Source organism: Salvelinus fontinalis, chromosome 40 (assembly GCF_029448725.1).
Source record: "Salvelinus fontinalis isolate EN_2023a chromosome 40, ASM2944872v1, whole genome shotgun sequence".
In the NCBI taxonomy this organism is placed as follows: Eukaryota; Metazoa; Chordata; class Actinopteri; order Salmoniformes; family Salmonidae; genus Salvelinus; species Salvelinus fontinalis.
The window spans coordinates 1,166,437-1,186,635 of NC_074704.1; the positions used below are offsets into that span (position 1 = coordinate 1,166,437).

Below are 20,199 nucleotides of genomic sequence, written 5' to 3' on the forward strand. Positions count from 1 at the left end.
AGAATTATTTTTTCCTCACAAAAGGGCTTTATTACAGACAGAAATACTCCTCAGCACCGCACCCGCCCCCAGATAATACCGCAGGAGTAGCCAGATGTGGAGGTCCTGGCCATAAGCAAACAAGAAAATGCTCATCCAGAAGTGGTGCTCCTAGTGGCCAGTGACTTTAATGCAGGCAAATTAAAAAATTTAAATTTAAATAGCTTTGCACACTCTTGGCATTCTCATATCAAATTTTATTGGTCACATACACATGGTTAGCAGATGTTATTGCGAGTGTAGTGAAATGCTTGTAGTGTAGCGAAATGCTTTTGACGCAAGCCTTCTCTCAACCAGCTTCACGAGGTAGTCACCTGGAATGCATTTCAAATAACAGGTGTGCCTTGTTAAAAGATACTTTGTGGAATTTATTTTCTTCTTAATGGATTTGAGCCAATCAGCTAACACACCTGACTCCAATAATCAACAAATCATGATCTTCAGTTAAAAATGCACTTAGCTTAAATCAGGTGTGTTTGCTGGGGATGGGGGAAAAAGTGTGACACCACTCAGGCCTTCGAGGACTGGAGTTGCCCCGGCCTGTAATCTAGCAGAACAACCAAGCCCTACAGTAGGATACATCAGACCTTTAATCTAGAACAACCAAGCCCTACAGTAGGATACAACAGACCTGTAATCTAGTAGAACAACCAAGCCCTACAGTAGGATACAACAGACCTGTAATCTAGTAGAACAACCAAGCCCTACAGTAGGATACAACAGACCTTTGATCTAGTAGAACAACCAAGCCCTACAGTAGGATACAACAGACCTTTTATCTAGTAGAACTACCAAGCCCTACAGTAGGATACAACAGACCTTTGATCTAGAACTACCAAGCCCTACAGTAGGATACAACAGACCTTTAATCTAGTAGAACAACCAAGCCCTACAGTAGGATACAACAGACCTTTGATCTAGAACAACCAAGCCCTATAGTAGGATACAACAGACCTTTTATCTAGTAGAACAACCAAGCCCTATAGTAGGATACAACAGACCTTTGATCTAGAACAACCAAGCCCTACAGTAGGATACAACAGACCTTTTATCTAGTAGAACAACCAAGCCTTACAGTAGGATACAACAGACCTTTGATCTAGAACAACCAAGCCCTATAGTAGGATACAACAGACCTTTGATCTAGAACAACCAAGCCCTATAGTAGGATACAACAGACCTTTTATCTAGTAGAACAACCAAGCCCTACAGTAGGATACAACAGACCTTTGATCTAGAACAACCAGCCCTACAGTAGGATACAACAGACCTTTGATCTAGAACTACCAAGCCCTAGAGTAGGATACAACAGACCTTTGATCTAGAACTACCAAGCCCTACAGTAGGATACAACAGACCTTTGATCTAGAACTACCAAGCCCTACAGTAGGATACAACAGACCTTTGATCTAGAACTACCAAGCCCTACAGTAGGATACAACAGACCTTTGATCTAGAACTACCAAGCCCTAGAGTAGGATACAACAGACCTTTGATCTAGAACTACCAAGCCCTAGAGTAGGATACAACAGACCTTTGATCTAGAACTACCAAGCCCTAGAGTAGGATACAACAGACCTTTGATCTAGAACTACCAAGCCCTATAGTAGGATACAACAGACCTTTGATCTAGAACTACCAAGCCCTATAGTAGGATACAACAGACCTTTAATCTAGTAGAACAACGATTGAATTTAAGCTTTCTGCCCTTTCTGCCTATGTCCTGGGAAAGGTTCTTGTTACTTTCCATCTCATGCTAATCACATTAGCCTACGCTAGCTCAACCGTCTAGAGGGGGGGGGGGGGGGGGGGGGGGGGGGAGACACTGATCCCGTATAGGTTTAAAGTTCTTTAAAAATCCACTATGGGATAAATTAATGGTGGATAAACGATTGTAACATAAGCGTCCCGTCCACTAGATTATTACGTCACAATGGCAGTATTGCCTGAAAGACACACATCGCCATCTGCTGAATGAAGTTGGCAACAAAGTATTTATTTTCAAACATAACATTTATTTTTCAAGTTTTCTATTAAAGAATACAATTATTTGTAAAAGTACAAAGAGAATCATGTGTTTTTATTAGTATTTATTATGGATCCCCATTAACTGCTGCCAAAGCAGCAGCTACTCTTCCTGGGGGTTTATTATGGATCTCCATTAGTTCCTGCCAAAGCAGCAGCTACTCTTCCTGGGGGTTTATTATGGATCCCCATTAGTTCCTGCCAAAGCAGCAGCTACTCTTCCTGGGGGTTTATTATGGATCCTCATTAGTTCCTGCCAAAGCAGCAGCTACTCTTTCTGGGGTCGAGCAAAATGAAGGCAGTTTATACAATTTTAAAAACCTTACAATATATTCACAGATTTCACAACACACTATGTGCCCTCAGGCCCCTACTCCACCACTACATATCTACAGTACTAAATCCATGTGTATATAAGGTGTGTATGTTATTGTGTGTGTGTGTGTGTGTGTGTGTGTGTGTGTGTGTGTGTGTGTGTGTGTGTGTGTGTGTGTGTGTGTGTGTGTGTGTGTGTGTGTGTGTGTATGCATTTGTCTGCGCCAATGTTTGTGTTGCTTCACAGTTCCCTGCTGTTCCATAAGGTGTTTTTTAAAATGTTTTTTTTTTTTTTTTTAATTTTACTGCTGCATCAGTTACTTGATGTGGAATAGAGTTCCATGTAGTCATGGCTCTATGTAGTACTGTGCACCTCCCATAGTCTGTTCTGGACTTGGGGACTGTGAAGAGACCTCTGGTGGCATGTCTTGTGGGGTGGGCATGGATGTCTGCGCTGTGTGCTAGTAGTTTAGACAGACAACTCGGTGCATTCAACATGTCAATACCTCTCACTAATACAAGTAGTGATGAAGTCAATCTCTCCTCCACTTTGAGCCAGGAGAGATTGACATGCATATTATTAATATTAGCTCTCTGTGTACATCCAAGGGCCAGCCATGCTGCCCTGTTCTGAGCCAATTGCAATTTTACTATGCCCTTTTTTGTGGCATCTGACCACACGACTGAACAGTAGTCAAGGTGCGACAAGGCCTGTAGGACCTGCCTTGTTGATAGTGTTGTTAAGGCAGAGCATCACTATATTATAGACAGACTTCTCCCCATCTTAGCTACTGTTGTATCAATATGTTTTGAACATGACAGTTTACAATCTAGTGTTACTCCAAGCACTTTAGTCATCTCAACTTGCTCAATTTCCACATTATTTATTACAATATTTAGTTGAGGTTTAGGGTTTAGTGAGTGTTTTGTTCCAAATACAATGCTTTTAGTTTTAGAAATATTTAGGGAAAACTTTTTCCTTGCCACCCATTCTGAAACTAACTGCAGCTCTTTGTTGAGTGTTGCAGTCATTTCAGTCGCTGTAGTAGCTGATGTGTATAGTGTTGAGTCATCCTCATACCTAGACACACTGGCTTTACTCAAAGTCAGTGGCATGTTGTTAGTAAAGATTGAAAAAAGCAAGGGGCCTAAAAAGCTGCCCTGGGGAATTCCTGCTTCTAACTGGATTATATTTGAGAGGCTTCCATTAAAGAACACCCTCCATGTTATGTTTGACAAGTAACTCTTTATCCACATTATAGCAGAGAGTGTAAAGCCATAACACATATGTTTTTCCAGCAGCAGACTATGATCGATAATGTCAAAAGCAGCATTGAAATCTAACAAGACAGTCCCCTGTTGATCAGAACAGATTTGTAATGAGTGAGTATTTAAAACGAAGTTAACAAACATATCACAATATGCAGCTGGGTCTATACTGCTCCTACACGGTGTAACAATACATCATGTAGATGTATATAATGAACAGACTGGGTCTATACTGCTCCTACAAGGTGTAACAATACATCATGTAGATGTACAGTACTAGTCAAATGTTTGGAGCAGCCTACTCATTTAAAAGGTTTAATTTATTTTTACTATTTTCTACATTGTAGAATAATACTGAAGACATCAAAACTATGAAATAACACATCATGTAGTAACCAAAAAAAGTGTAAAACAAATCATATTATATTTTATATTTGAGATTCTTCAAAGTAGCCACCCTTTACTGTTCAGCAGCCTACATCCTTATCTCCTGTGTGTATTCTCTCATGTCTTCTCATGTGACCTAACTGGTTAAAACTCTTTCCACACTGGGAGCAATGATGAGGCTTCTCTCCTGTGTGCGTCCTCTCATGTCTTCTCAGGTCCCCTAACCAAGCAAAACTCTTTTCACATTGGGAGCAGTGGTAGGGCTTCTCCACTGTGTGTATTCTCTCATGCTGTTTCAGTTGTCCTTTCAGGTTAAAACTCTTTCCACACTGGGAGCAGTGATGAGGCTTATCTCCTGTGTGTGTCCTCTCATGTATATTCAAGCTCGCTAACAAGGAAAAACTCTTTCCACACTGGGAGCATTGGAAAGGTCTATCTCGCTTCTCTCCTGTGTGTATTCTCTCATGCTCTTTCAGGTATTCTTTCCGGTTAAAACTCTTTCCACACTGGGAGCAGGGATGAGGCTTCTCTCCTGTGTGTATTCTCTCATGTATTTTTAAGTTCCCTAACTGAATAAATATCTTTCCACACTGAGAGCAGTGATGAGGAGTATCTCTTGTGTGTGTCCTCTCATGTCTTTTCAGGCTCGCTAACAAGGAAAAACTCTTTCCACACAGGGAGCATTGGAAAGGTTTCTCTCCTGTGTGTATTCTCTCATGTCGTTTCAGGTCCCCTAACTGGTTAAAACCCTTTCCACAGTGGGAGCAGTGGTGTCGTCTTGCTGGGTTGGACGTCTCTGGTTCCTCCGAGTCTGGTCTTTCTCCTGACAAAAACAGAGTGTTTATTTAAATTGAGACCTGAATGAAACCTCCACAACTCTCTTGCTAGGAGGTTGAATCTAAATCAGATCCCTCAACCTGAGGCCAGTTTTAAAAAATCTAATTTAAAAGACTCTTGGTTAAATTTGAAAAAACAAGAGATGTAGAGTCTTTTAGTGGCAGACGTGACAAAATGTTTACCATCCAATTTTACTTAAAGTTAACTGTAACATTTAATTATCAATTATATTAACTCATATTTTAAGATGACATAAAATTGAAATCGTATGGTTAGCAATGGTCATCACACTGGATTAATGATATACTGAAAACATATACGTTAGGCTACTGCAGCCTCACTCTACCCGTGATGTCAAAGCAATCTATGATAAGGTACGAAAATGAACTAAACGATTTGGTATCACTTTGATTATGAAAGATTAAATAAGTGTGCGTACAAACTGTTTGCTTGGAATAATTCGTAGCTGTCGTTTCTATCTGAGCATTAGAGAACATCCGACTCAGTTTCCCCTCACAGAAAACACGCGCTACCGTAAAGTGTTGTCACTTCGCGTAAGAAAATTCAGGTGGAAACAGAAGCGTGGCTTGGCAGCGTTTAACGAATGACCGCTCACTTGACCGCAGTCTTTAACACGACGCATTAGTTCAATAGTTCAACAACTACAGAGTGGCACTGTTTTTAAAATAGCACTTACTGGTGTTAATCAGATCTCCAGTCTTCCCTTCCTCCTCCAACGTGACAGTAATCTCTCCCTCCTCCTTCATTCCAAAAACGGCATCCTCCTCTTTCACTCTAAAAGCTTCTTCCTCTTCTTTCACTGTAACTTCTTCCTCTTTCGCTGTAACAGCCTCACCCTCTACTTCCTTTTTAACTGTGACAGCCTCCTCTCCCTCCTCTTCTTTCACAATAACTTCTTTCTCTGTCCAGCAGACCTCTTCTTTAGCAAGGGGGAAGTAGCAGAAGCTCATGGTCGAGGATGTTAGCAAGTAAGCTAGTTACCATTAGGCTAGTGTTACTTAGCTAGATAGCTAATAACGGAAATAGTAAATTATATAGAGTAACTACGCAGACAATGTGTTTAAAACCCTGAAGTTAATATGAACAAAAATGGCCTAAAGAGCTTCAATGTTGTGGATTTGTGTTGGCAAGAACGCTACCGAGGTGGATGAATTGTTGCTGTTGAAAAAACATCCCGTCCACAACATTATACATCACGCAATAATCATCACCTGAAAGACTCACATCGCCTCCTGCTGACTGGAGTGGGTAACACAGTTGAACAAAAACAACATTCTGGCAAAACAATGTAAACAAATAATTGGTAAATAACCAGTTCTCTTACAGATAATAATTTCCTCTACGCAGATGTAGAAGCTGAATAAAGATTTGTACATTATTAACAAACCCTGTTACGGATCAACCCGGTTACGGAGCAGTTCAAACAGTAACAAAGCAGAAACCCCACCCCTGTTTTGGTAAAAAGCTGAGACTGGAGAAATACAACCACTCTCGATTTCATAGAGCAATGGATGCAAGAACTGACCATCCATGACATTACAATTCTAGTTCATCCATGTTTTCAGGTCGACAGTGTTTACATTATTTATAAACATTGGAGGTAAACAGGTTGGGTTCTGATGGGGTACGACATTTGAACTAAGCTCATAAGGCATTTATAAGTTTATATTCTGAAAGAGTCTTTGGGTATATATCATTGATTTAAAACGTTTGAAATGTGATGTAGCAATCTCAGATTTCCTCTTTAAAGTCGCTCAGAAAAAAAACAAGCTCTGACTGGGAAAAAAATATCTTCCAACGGTCACCCAACTCTTATTTCCAATTCTGAAACGGCCCCCTCTTCCTACAGCTCTGACTTGACCCCCCCCCTCTTCCTACAGCTCTGACTTGACCCCCCCCCCCCTCTTCCTACAGCTCTGACTTGACCCCCCCCACCCACCCATCTTCCTACAGCTCTGACTTGACCCCCCCCCCCCTTCCTACAGCTCTGACTTGACCCCCCCCCTCTCTTCCTACAACTCTGACTTGACCCCCCCCTCTCTTCCTACAGCTCTGACTTGACCCCCCCCCCCCTCTCTTCCTACAGCTCTGACTTGACCCCCCCCCCCCTCTCTTCCTACAGCTCTGACTTGACCCCTCCCCCACCCATCTTCCTACAGCTCTGACTTGACCCCCCCCACCCATCTTCCTACAGCTCTGACTTGACCCCCCCCCACCCATCTTCCTACAGCTCTGACTTGACCCCCCCCCCACCCATCTTCCTACAGCTCTGACTTGACCCCCCCCCCCCCCCATCTTCCTACAGCTCTGACTTGACCCCCCCCCCCACCCATCTTCCTACAGCTCTGACTTTCCCACCTGAAAAGCACTGATATCATGACTTGACTCCACCTCTTCCTACAGCTCTGACTTTCCCACCTGAAAATCACTGATATCATGACTTGACCCCCCCTCTTCCTACAGCTCTGACTTTCCCACCTGAAAATCACTGATATCATAACTTGACTCTGAAATGACCACTGAAACGGTATGTGTCTATCCGTACACCGAACAGGTTAACAGATGAACACATGTTTGATGTTCAGCGGGGGGGGGGTTGCATTGAATCAGGCTATTCATTTCAGTGCAGTTGCGTTCTTCCGTATAACCTATAGCCTAAACGGGACCCTGACAACAAAAGATTGGCGTTTTAAAAGTGCAGTAAAAATACACTAACTGCAGTCGACTGCAGTATTTTTTGGATGCAGTAAGCTAATTGCAAAAAAAATATGAAGTTATACTGCAGAATAAAAGTATTTGTTATTTTGGACAAAGTATTTGCAGTTGTACTGCACTCTGAATGCATTTTCTTCCCCGTAAGGGAACCGGGAAACTTCCCTGCCTATGTTGATCATAGATGAAGTCAAAGCCTGAACACTTTGCCTATATTTACTCTGGATGTGACTAATTATAGCCCGACTTCTAGGATCCTTTGACTTTCTCCCCGCGACGTACGTTTCCACTTAGACTAAACGGAGTCATATATATACCTTCAGGATGTTGACCTATTCATATGAATACCTTCAGAATGTTGACCTATTCATTTGAATACCTTCAGGATGTTGACCTATTCATATATATACCTACAGGATGTTGACCTATTCATATATATACCTACAGGATGTTGACCTAGTCATATATATACCTACAGGATGTTGACCTAGTCATATATATACCTTCAGAATGTTGACCTATTCATTTGAATACCTTCAGAATGTTGACCTATTCATATATATACCTACAGGATGTTGACCTATTCATATATATACCTACAGGATGTTGACCTAGTCATATATATACCTACAGGATGTTGACCTAGTCATATATATACCTTCAGGATGTTGACCTAGTCATATATATACCTACAGGATGTTGACCTAGTCATATATATACCTTCAGAATGTTGACCTATTCATATTAATACCTTCAGGATGTTGACCTATTCATATATATACCTTCAGAATGTTGACCTATTCATATATATACCTTCAGGATGTTGACCTATTCATATATATACCTTCAGAATGTTGACCTATTCCTATATATACCTTCAGAATGTTGACCTATTCATATATATACCTTCAGGATGTTGACCTATTCATATATATACCTTCAGAATGTTGACCTATTCATATATATACCTTCAGGATGTTGACCTATTCATATATATACCTTCAGAATGTTGACCTATTCATATATATACCTTCAGAATGTTGACCTAGTCATATTAATACCTTCAGGATGTTGACCTATTCATATATATACCTTCAGGATGTTGACCTATTCATATATATACCTTCAGAATGTTGACCTATTCCTATATATACCTTCAGAATGTTGACCTAGTCATATTAATACCTTCAGGATGTTGACCTAGTCATATATATACCTACAGGATGTTGACCTATTCATATATATACCTTCAGAATGTTGACCTATTCCTATATATACCTTCAGGATGTTGACCTATTCATTTGTAAAGATCAGATATTGAGTATAATAAAACAAATGTCTAGACAAGGAGGAGGGAATGGGTGTGAGGCGAAAACACACTATAGGCATGTCTCTGTCTCCAGACAAACGGCATTTATTTAGTCACGGCGTGAGTTTAGGCTACGTTTGGTTTGTTCCTGTCGATCAATTCCCCGTTGTATCCCCAACAGTAAATGTTCAATGTTAATGCCCATCTTTTATCAGCTACCATGTTACATCTACAGTCATTTCTGTTAATGCAATTCATACTGCTGCACTTCATAAACAAGTTTTGGTTTTATTTCATACCATTTACGAGTTTTGTCAATTTCTGAATTGTTGTGTACAAAACAAAAATCTACCTGTTTAATAATAATGGTTTAATAATAATCATGTGTAATAAAAATAATTTGTAATAATAATAATTTTTAATAATAATCATTTTTAATAATAATAATTTTTAATAATAATAATGTTTAATAACAATCATGTTTAATAATAATGGTTGATAATAATATTTTAATAATATGGCTTGCTCCAGATTTGAGCTAACATCCCATTGGAACACCTGTGTGGAATCAACACTCAGGTTTCTATAGAAACGTTCATTGTGGATTTGCGTCCGAATATCTTCTTTGTATTTGACACATTCTAAAGCAACCACACAACCACACTTAATGGAGGAGTTGGTAACCATAGGACACATAGAGACATCATGATGGACTGACCTACAACAGGTCTTAATGGAGGAGTTATTAACCATAGGACACATAGAGACATCTTGTTGGACTGACCTACAACAGGTCTTAATGGAGGAGTTATTAACCATAGGACACATAGAGACATCATGTTGGACTGACCTACAACAGGTCTTAATGGAGGAGTTATTAACCATAGGACACATAGAGACATCATGTTGGACTGACCTACAACAGGTCTTAATGGAGGAGTTGTTAACCATAGAATAGAATGTGCTTTTTGGGTTTAATCAGTAACAGTTATTTCTTTTTTTAGGGGGTAGATCAGCTTTAATATCAAATCTAATTTTATTAGTCAAATGCACCAAATACAACAGGTGTAGACTTTACAGTGAAATGCTTACTTACGAGCCCCTAACCAACAATTCAGTAATTTTTATTTATTTAAAACATTAATAAAAATTAATAAAAAGTAACAAGTAATTAAAGAGCAGCAGTAAAATAACAATAGTGAGACCATATACAGGGGGGTATCGGTACAGAGTCAATGTGCTGTGGCACCGGTTAGTTGAGGCAGTATGTACATGTAGGTAGAGTTATTAAAGTGAGTATGCATGGACGATAATAACAAGGAGTATCAGCAGTGTAAAAGAGGCGAGGGGGGGGGGGGGGGCAATGCAAATACTCTGGGTAGCCATTTGATTAGATGTTCAGGAGACTTATGGCTTGGACCTAGACTTGGCGCTCCGGTAAGGCTTGCCATGTGGTAGCAGAGACAACAGTCTACGACTAGGGTGGATGGAGTCTTTGACAATTCTTTGGGCCTTCCTCTGACACTGCCTGGTTTAGAGGTCCTGGATGGCAAGAAGCTTGGCCCCGGTGATGTACTGGGCCATACGCACTACCCTCTGTAGTGCCTTGCGGTCGGAGGCCGAGCAGTTGCTGTACCAGGCAGTGATTCAACCAGTTAGGATGCTCTCGATGATGCAGCTGTAGAACCTTTTGAGGATCTGAGGACTCATGTCAAATCTTTTCAGTCTCCTGAGGGGGAATAGGCTTTCTCGTGCCCTCTTCACGACTGTCTGTCATATGTCCTACTGTTCAGAAGCAAACATCTGTCCTATGTCCTACTGTTCAGCAGCCTACATCCTTATCTCCTGTGTGTATTCTCTTATGTCTTCTCATGTGACCCAACCAGGAAAAACTCTTTTCACATTGGGAGCAGTGGTAAGGCTTCTCCCCTGTGTGTATTATCTCGTGCTGTTTCAATTGTCCTCTCAGCTTAAAACTCTTTCCACACTGGGAGCAGTGATGAGGCTTCTCCCCTGTGTGTATTCTATCATGTATTTTCAGGCTCGCTAACAAGGAAAAATTATTTCCGCACTTAGAGCATTGGAAAGATTTATCTCGCTTCTCCCCTGTGTGTAATCTCTCATGCTCTTTCAGGTATTCTTTCCGGTTAAAACTCTTTCCACACTGGGAGCAGTGATGAGGTTTTTCCCCTGTGTGTATCATCTCATGTCTTTTCAGGCACCCTGATGAGAAAAATCTCTTTCCACACTGGGAGCAGTGATGAGGCTTTTCCCCTGTGTGTATCCTTTCATGTCTTTTCATGCTCGCTAACAAGGAAAAACACTTTCCACACTGGAAGCATTGGAAAGGCTTCTCCCCTGTGTGTATTCTCTCATGTCGTTTCAGACACCTTAACTGGATAAAATTCATTCCACAATGGGAGCAGTGGTGTCGTCTTGCTGGTTTGGACGTCTCTGGTTCCTCCGAGTCTGGTCTTTCTCCTGCCAATGACAGAGTGTTTATTTAAAGAGAGACCTGAATGAAACCTCCACATGATACAACTGTCTTGCTAGGAGGTTGAATCCTAATCACATCCTTCAAAAACCATAGGCCTGTTTACAAAAAAATTTATAATTTAAAAGAATCTTGGTGAAATTTGAAAATCAAAAGATGTAGAGTTCCAACTACAATCTTGCTCTCATGGAATGTTATGTTGAGGCTGAGCAGAGCTCTATAATAATAGATAATGTCATGTTTTTAGGCTGAGCAGAGCTCTATAATAATAGATAATGTCATGGTTACAGGCTGATCAGAGCTCTATAATAAAAGATAATGTCATGTTTATAGGCTGAGCAGAGCTCTATAATAATAGATCACGTGGACTACAGTATTTAAATCAATGTCGTAGGCTGCATTTGATCCATTGTTATTAATGTTTTGTTGGTGGCTCACTCTGATGGTAAACACCATACAGATACGGTGACATTCTGGTACCTACTGTTAGCGCATAGACTAGAAGTCTATAAGTAACACTAGCATAGACTACCTGTAGACTTCCAGTCATTTCACCAATGCTAGTTAGCGTTGGCTCGCGAAACATCTGACTTAATTCATGCTACACACAGAGACATAAAAATGGTTTCCACGAGTTAATCGGACTCTGTACAAATTGCCAGAATCTCACAGTATCCCTTTAACAATTCATACATTAAAACAACATATTCAATGTAAAACTTGAGTAGAATGTCGGTAAAGGGTGATTTTAACTAAATGTAATCCATAGAAGAAGTGTCCTTTAGGGGAAGGATTGTTGACATGTATTCAGGTCCAAAATGATCCGTGGGGCAGTGCTTGAGCCATCACTACAGAGCCAGGTTCCATCCCGCGCTGTGTCCGGGGAGAAAAAGTGGGTGAAAATAAAAGAAACCAACAAAGTGTCGTAACTGCCAATATAAAGGAAACCCCAATATAAAGTGTCTTGAGCGTTGGGTCCCCACAACAGCTTCAGTGTGTCTTGAGCGTTGGGCCCCACAACAGCTTCAGTGTGTCTTGGGTCCCCACAACAGCTTCAGTGTGTCTTGAGCGTTGGGTCCCCACAACAGCTTCAGTGTGTCTTGAGCGTTGGGCCCCCCACAACAGCTTCAGTGTGTCTTGAGCGTTGGGCCCCACAACAGCTTCAGTGTGTCTTGAGCGTTGGGTCCCCACAACAGCTTCAGTGTGTCTTGAGCGTTGGGTCCCCACAACAGCTTCAGTGTGTCTTGAGCGTTGGGCCCCACAACAGCTTCAGTGTGTCTTGGGTCCCCACAACAGCTTCAGTGTGTCTTGAGCGTTGGGTCCCCACAACAGCTTCAGTGTGTCTTGAGCGTTGGGCCCCCCACAACAGCTTCAGTGTGTCTTGAGCGTTGGGTCCCCACAACAGCTTCAGTGTGTCTTGAGCGTTGGGCCCCACAACAGCTTCAGTGTGTCTTGGGTCCCCACAACAGCTTCAGTGTGTCTTGAGCGTTGGGTCCCCACAACAGCTTCAGTGTGTCTTGAGCGTTGGGTCCCCACAACAGCTTCAGTGTGTCTTGAGCGTTGGGCCCCACAACAGCTTCAGTGTGTCTTGAGCGTTGGGCCCCCACAACAGCTTCAGTGTGTCTTGAGCGTTGGGCCCCCACAACAGCTTCAGTGTGTCTTGGGCCCCCACAACAGCTTCAGTGTGTCTTGAGCGTTGGGCCCCCACAACAGCTTCAGTGTGTCTTGGGTCCCCACAACAGCTTCAGTGTGTCTTGAGCGTTGGGCCCCACAACAGCTTCAGTGTGTCTTGAGTGTTGGGCCCCACAACAGCTTCAGTATGTCTTGGGCCCCCACAACAGCTTCAGTGTGTCTTGAGCGTTGGGCCCCACAACAGCTTCAGTGTGTCTTGAGCGTTGGGCCCCACAACAGCTTCAGTGTGTCTTGAGCGTTGGGCCCACAACAGCTTCAGTGTGTCTTGAGCGTTGGGTCCCCACAACAGCTTCAGTGTGTCTTGAGCGTTGGGTCCCCACAACAGCTTCAGTGTGTCTTGGGTCCCCACAACAGCTTCAGTGTGTCTTGGGTCCCCACAACAGCTTCAGTGTGTCTTGAGCGTTGGGTCCCACAACAGCTTCAGTGTGTCTTGTCCTTTAGGACATTAAGACATTAAACACTTCATTAGAATTGTTTGGAAAATACTCTTCATGACTTGAATTTGTCTTAATGCTTTCATGATCTTTAAATTAGTAGGATTAGGCTTTTGGTTCCAAGGAGGCAAGGAGGGATTTTTCTGATGGGCCTTGTATGCATTATTTCTGTCTTTATTTTTTATTTATTTTACCTTTATTTAACTAGGCAAGTCAGTTAAGAACAAATTCTTATTTTCAATGATGGCCTAGGAACAGTGGGTTAACTGCCTGTTCAGGGGCAGAACGACAGATTTGTACCTTGTCAGCTCGGGGATTTGAACTTGCAACCTTTCGGATACTAGTCCAACGCTCTAACCACTAGGCTACCTGCCGCCCCAATAATATAATGCTTTGCTCAACTGTAAGGTTTGTTCCAATTTCTCATGTGATTTTTATGCATTGCTATTGTTCCTTCTCTCTCTCATTATTACTTGAGGGTTCCCATGTTTTAGGTTATTCAGAAACAACTTTTAACTTTCTGATAAAGCCTAGAACTCAACAAAGTACCGAGTAAAGGGTCTGAATACTTTGCGAATGTACAGTAAACTAGTGTTTTTCCAATGTTGTAGCTGTCATATGGGCATGTTAAACATTACAATGTTAATGACAATGGATTCGGGATGTACTGGTGGTAGACGTGACAAATTGTTTATCATACAATTCTACTTCAAAGTGAACTGTAATATAGAATTATCAATTATGTTAACCCATATTTTACGATGGCAGATTATGGTCATCACACTGGATTAATGATATACTGAAAACAATACCAAGCTCATTTAGATCGTCCTGTGTGTCATGACATCATAAACACATCTTGCTTTGATAATTGATCATTTCCTAGACAGCGCCAACGTTCGGCTACTGCAGCCTCACTCTACCCGTGATGTCAAAGTCATTTATGATAAGGTACGAAAATTGTTTGCTTGGAATAATTTGTAGCTGTCGTTTCTATCGGAGCATTAGAGAACATCCGACTCAGTTTCCCCTCACAGAAAACACGCGCTACCGTAAAGTGTTGTCACTTCGCGTAAGAAAATTCACGCGGAATTTCTGCGAATGACGGCTCACTTGACCAGTCTTTAACATGACACATTAGTTCAACAACTACAGAGTTTGTGGCACTGTTTTTAACATAGTACTTACTGGTGTTAATCATATCTCCAGTCTCCTCCAACGGGACAGTAATCTCCCCCTCATCCTTCATTCCAAAAACTGCATCCTCCTCTTTCACTCTTAAAGCTTCTTCCTCTTCTTTCACTGTAACTTCTTCCTCTTTCACCGTAACAGCCTCACCCTCTACTTCCTTTTTAACCGTGACAGCCTCCTCTTCCTTCTCCTCTTTCACAATAACTTCTTTCTTCGTCCAACAGACCTCTTCTGTAGCACGGGGGAAGTAGCGGGAGCTCATGGTCGAGGATGTTAGCAAGTAAGCTAGTTAGCATTGGCCGAGTGTTACTTAGCTAAACACGTAAATAGTCAATTAAATAGAGTAACTAGTAAATACGCATTAAGTGTGTTTAAAAACCGAGGTTAATATTAACAAAAATGGCCTAAAGAGCTTCAAAGTTGTGGTTTCATTTTGGCTAGAACGCTACCGAGGTGGCTGAAATGTTGTTGTAGAAAAAACGTCCCGTCCACTACATTATACGTCACGCAAGAAGCATCACCTGAAAGACTCACATGGCCTCCTGCTGACTGGAGTGAGTAACGCAGTTGAACCAAAAAATATTCTGGCAAATGTAACCAGTTCTCTTACTTCTTACAGATAATAATTTCCTCTACGCAGATGTAGAGACTGAATAGGGATTATTATTTATTAATAATAAATTTATTAATAATAAATTATTAATAAACCCTGTTAGGAATCAACCCTGTTACGGTAAACCCTCCTGTTAAATAAACCCTCCTGTTACATAAACCCTCCTGTTAAATAAACCCTCCTGTTAAATAAACCCTCCTGTTAAATAAACCCTCCTGTTAAATAGACCCTCCTGTTACATAAACCCCCCTGTTACATAAACTCCCCTGTTACATAAACCCTCCTGTTACATAAACCCTCCTGTTAAATAAACCCTCCTGTTAAATAGACCCTCCTGTTACATAGACCCTCCTGTTAAATAAACCCTCCTGTTAAATAAACCCTCCTGTTAAATAGACCCTCCTGTTAAATAGACCCTCCTGTTACAATAAACCCTCCTGTTACAATAAACCCTCCTGTTACAATAAACCCTCCTGTTACAATAAACCCTCCTGTTACAAATAAACCCTCCTGTTACAAATAAACCCTCCTGTTACAAATAAACCTCCCTGTTACAAATAAACCCTCCTGTTACAAATAAACCCCCCTGTTACAAATAAACCCTCCTGTTACAAATAAACCCCCCTGTTAGGGTAAACCCTGTTATGGTCAACCCTGTTATGGTCAACCCTGTTATGGTCAACCCTGGGGCTGAGTCACTGGCTTACTGGTGCTCTTTCATGCCGTCCCTAGGAGGGGTGCGTCACTTGAGTGGGTTGAGTTACTGACGTGATCTTCCTGTCTGGGTTGGCGCCCCCCCTTGGTTTGTGCTGTGATGGAGATCTTTGTGGGCTATACTCGGCCTTGTCTCAGGATGGTAAGTTGGTGGTTGAAGTTATCGCTCTAGTGGTGTGGGGGCTGTGCTTTGGCAAAGTGGGTGGGGTTATATTCTTCCTGTTTGGCCCTGTCCGGGGGTATCATCGGATGGGGCCACAGTGTCTCCTGAGCCCTCCTGTCTCAGCCTCCAGTATTTATGCTGCAGTAGTTTATGTGTCGGGGGGCTAGGGTCAGTTGGTTATATCTGGAGTACTTCTCCTGTCTTATCCGGTGTCCCGTGTGAATTTAAGTATGCTCCTCTAATTCTCTCCTTCTCTCTTTCTTTCGCTCTCTCGGAGGACCTGAGCCCTAGGACCATGCGTCAGGACTACCGGGCATGATGACTCCTTGCTGTCTCCAGTCCACCTGGCCTTGCTGCTGTTCCAGTTTCAACTGTTCTGCCTGCGGCTATGGAACCCTGACCTGTCCACCGGACGTGCTACCTGTCCCAGACCTGCTGTTTTCAACTCTCTAAAGACCGCAGGAGCAGTAGAGATACTCTTAAATGATCGGCTATGAAAAGCCAACTGACATTTACTCCTGATTATTATTTGACCATGCTGGTCATTTATGAACATGTGAACATCTTGGCCATGTTCTGTTATAATCTACACCCAGAACAGCCAGAAGAGGACTGGCCACCCCTCATAGCCTGGTTCCTCTCTAGGTTTCTTCCTAGGTTTTGGCCTTTCTAGGGAGTTTTTCCTAGCCGCCGTGCTTCTACACCTGCATTGCTTGCTGTTTGGGGTTTTAAGCTGGGTTTCTGTACAGCACTTCGAGATATTAGCTGATGTACGAAGGGCTATATAAAATAAACTTGATTGATTGTTATGATAACCCTGTTATGGTAAACCCTGTTACGGTAAACCCTGTTACAGTAAACCCTGTTACAGTAACCCCCCCACCCCAAGTTCCCAGTTTACCACAAGTTTACCTGCTTAACAGACACAATCACTGGCACCATGCACTCCTCAGGCTATATGCTATCAATTTCTGTGGAGGGCTTGATGTGTTATGGTTAAAAGCATAGGCCTATGAAAAACATTGCATTTAAAATATAAAATAAAATATCTTCATCCCATTACACCGTTATCCCATTGGAAATATGGTTGTTTGTAAACGCTCCGGGAAGTGAGAATATTAATGGTAGGCTGTGCCTGTAGCAAAAGACCACTGAAACGGTATGTGTCTATCCATACACCAAACAGGTTGACAGAGAAACACATGTTTAATGTTCAGCGGGGTGGGGGGGGGGAGTTGCATTGAATCAGGCTCTTCATTTCAGTGCAGTTGCGTTCTTCCGTATAACCTATAGCCTAAACGGAACCCTGACAACAAAAGATTGCAGTTTTGAAACTGCAGCTAAAGTGCACTAACTGCAGTCGACTGTGGTATTTTTGGAACGCAGTAGTTACACTTAATGATATTTACTATCTTCTGCTTTTTATGAATAAACACGAATCGGTAAAAAATAATAATTGGTTTAAATATTCGGGTCCTTTGAATGTTCCTTTGTTTTCCATAAATGACTTACTGCTTTATACCTGAACACGTTTTTAACGGTGACATCAGAAATGACGTACTGCTTTATACCTGAACACGTTTTTAACGGTGACATCAGAAATGACGTACTGCTTTATACCTGAACACGTTTTTAACGGTGACATCAGAAATGACGTACTGCTTTATACCTGAACACGTTTTTAACGGTGACATCAGAAATGACGTACTGCTTTATACCTGAACACGTTTTTAACGGTGAAATCAGAAATGGCAAGAGAGAGAGAAAATAAGAAACTCCCACACTGCTCCTGAAAGTGTCACCGCTCTTAATTAAACGTATCGGCCTCAAGGCCTTGGTCAGAGCTTTTGTGAGTTTTTATAAATTAGCACCTATATTTAGACATAGCCCCACCCACATCCGTTCCACGCATCAAATGGGGTCAAGGGAAAAGGAAGCATCATTAAACTTCTTGCAACTATAGGGGGTGCTGTTTCGCATTAGCATAATTTGCTCTACAGATTAAACTGCCTAGTACTCAATTATTGCTCGTACAATATGTATATTATTATTATTATTGGATAGAAAACACTCTCTAGTTTCTATAGCCGTTGGAATTTTGTCTCTGAGTGAAACAGAACTCAATCTACAGCACTTTTCATGATAGGGAGTCAGACATCTTGGCCCCTGATCTGGAGTCAGTTTAAAGGTCCGTGTAAATGCTATGGAGAAACAGACACTTCTTACGTCTTCCCCTGGATGTCAGTACGTGATGACGCTTTGAATGGAGTCGATTGCGCAATCAGTGCCTCTATAAATCACCAAATACCGGAAGTAACTTCCTTTGGCTGCCTGCGCCTGGCGCGCGAAGGACATCGGACTCGCCTCCTTCCAAGCTTTAGTTTAGCCAGTAATATTTCTCCGGTCATGTTTTTACTCATTATAGGTGTTAACAGCATCATAAGGTAGTAAATTTGAACCGTTTTATAGCAATTTATATCCGTTTAGTGCGATTTTGAGGCATTGCTTTGTTGTGCACTTTGAAGCGCCGGGCACGTTTCGGGGTCCCGGTCGAACGTTAGTGGGCATTTCGACAGACAAGAGGACATCTTTCGACCAAAAGAAGATTAGACCCAAGAAAGGATACATTGCCCAAGATTCTGATGGAAGATCACCTCATAGTAAGAAATATTTAAGATGATAAATCGTTGTTCTGTAGAAAAATGTTAAACGCACGTTCCGCCATTTTGTTAGGTGTAGCTTCGCTTGGCGCAACCTGTATTGAAAAGTAAGGATAATTTAAAAAATGTAATTCCGCGATTGTATTAAGAATTAAATTGTCTATCAATCGCTGTCCACCCTATATTTTTTAGTCAAGTTTATGAGTATTTATGTATAAGACTAGATCACTGTCTAATATGGCGCACGACATTTTCTGACCAGCTGGGATACTTTTGTCATTGTCTAACCATGATTTTGGTGGCTAAATATGCACATTTTCGAACAAACTCTATATGTATGTTGTAATATGATGTTACAGGAGTGTCATCTGAAGAATTCTGAGAAGGTTAGTGAAAAAATTAATATATTTTGGCAATATTTACGTTATCGCTCTCTTTGGCTAGAATCAATGCTCTGGTAATGTTTGCACATGTGGTATGCTAATATAACGATTTATTGTGTTTTCGCTGTAAAACACTTAGAAAATCTGAAATATTGTCTGTATTCACAGGATCTGTGTCTTTCAATTAGTGTATGCTGTGTATTTTTACGAAATGTTTTATGATTAGTAATTAGGTAATACACGTTGCTCTGTGTATTTATTCTAGTCGAGTTGTGATGGTGGGTGCAATTGTAAACTATGATTTATACCTGAAATATGCACATTCTTCTAACAAAACCTATCCTGTACCATAAATATGTTATCAGACTGTCATCTGATGAGTTTTTTTCTTGGTTAGTGGCTATCAATATCTTTATTTGGCCGAATTGGTGATAGCTACTGGTGGAGAGAGAAAATGGTGGACAAAGAAAAATGGTGTCTTTTGCTAACGTGGTTAGCTAATAGATTTACATATTTTGTCTTCCCTGTAAAACATTTTAAAAATATGAAATGGTGGCTTTATTCACAGGATCTGTATCTTTCATTAGGTGTCTTGGACTTGTGATTTAATGATATTTAGATGCTACTATTTAATTGTGACGCTATGCTAGCGATGCTACTCAGTTGGGGGGGGGGGTGGGGGGTGCTCCCGGACCCGGGGTAGATACTCGTGAAAGGTTAAAGAAGTGCTACCAAATATAACAAGGTGCATTTCATAAGTATTCTACTAAAATGTGTACATAAAACTTATTAAACATGTCTGTAAAACCACAACGAGGACATCGACCTATTAAGGATGTTTTCATAAATCATTGGGTACAGTGCAGAAAAGAAACGTCAGAGTGGGCTGAAGTGGCGGCATTAGTTCATGTTCACATTTACAACATAACAAGCATGGGCAT

General features: G+C 41.4%; 2 protein-coding genes across 2 annotated transcripts; both read right to left on the reverse strand.

Moving 5' to 3' along the window:
* Window positions 1–2,033: 2,033 nt before the first annotated feature.
* On the reverse strand, window positions 2,034–6,074 carry LOC129839555 (zinc finger protein 239-like). The gene is made up of 2 exons (XM_055907077.1): window positions 5,570–6,074; window positions 2,034–4,858 (listed from the first exon to the last, which is right to left on the reverse strand). Exons 1-2 carry the CDS (start codon window positions 5,841–5,843, stop codon window positions 4,116–4,118), a joined length of 1,017 nt encoding a protein of 338 aa, XP_055763052.1. The 5' UTR covers window positions 5,844–6,074; the 3' UTR covers window positions 2,034–4,115.
* Window positions 6,075–9,400: 3,326 nt separating this feature from the next.
* Window positions 9,401–15,255, reverse strand: LOC129839556 (zinc finger protein 570-like). Its single transcript, XM_055907078.1, has 2 exons — window positions 14,723–15,255; window positions 9,401–11,395 (listed from the first exon to the last, which is right to left on the reverse strand). Exons 1-2 carry the CDS (start codon window positions 14,985–14,987, stop codon window positions 10,737–10,739), a joined length of 924 nt encoding a protein of 307 aa, XP_055763053.1. The 5' UTR covers window positions 14,988–15,255; the 3' UTR covers window positions 9,401–10,736.
* Between the last annotated feature and the right edge of the window lie 4,944 nt (window positions 15,256–20,199).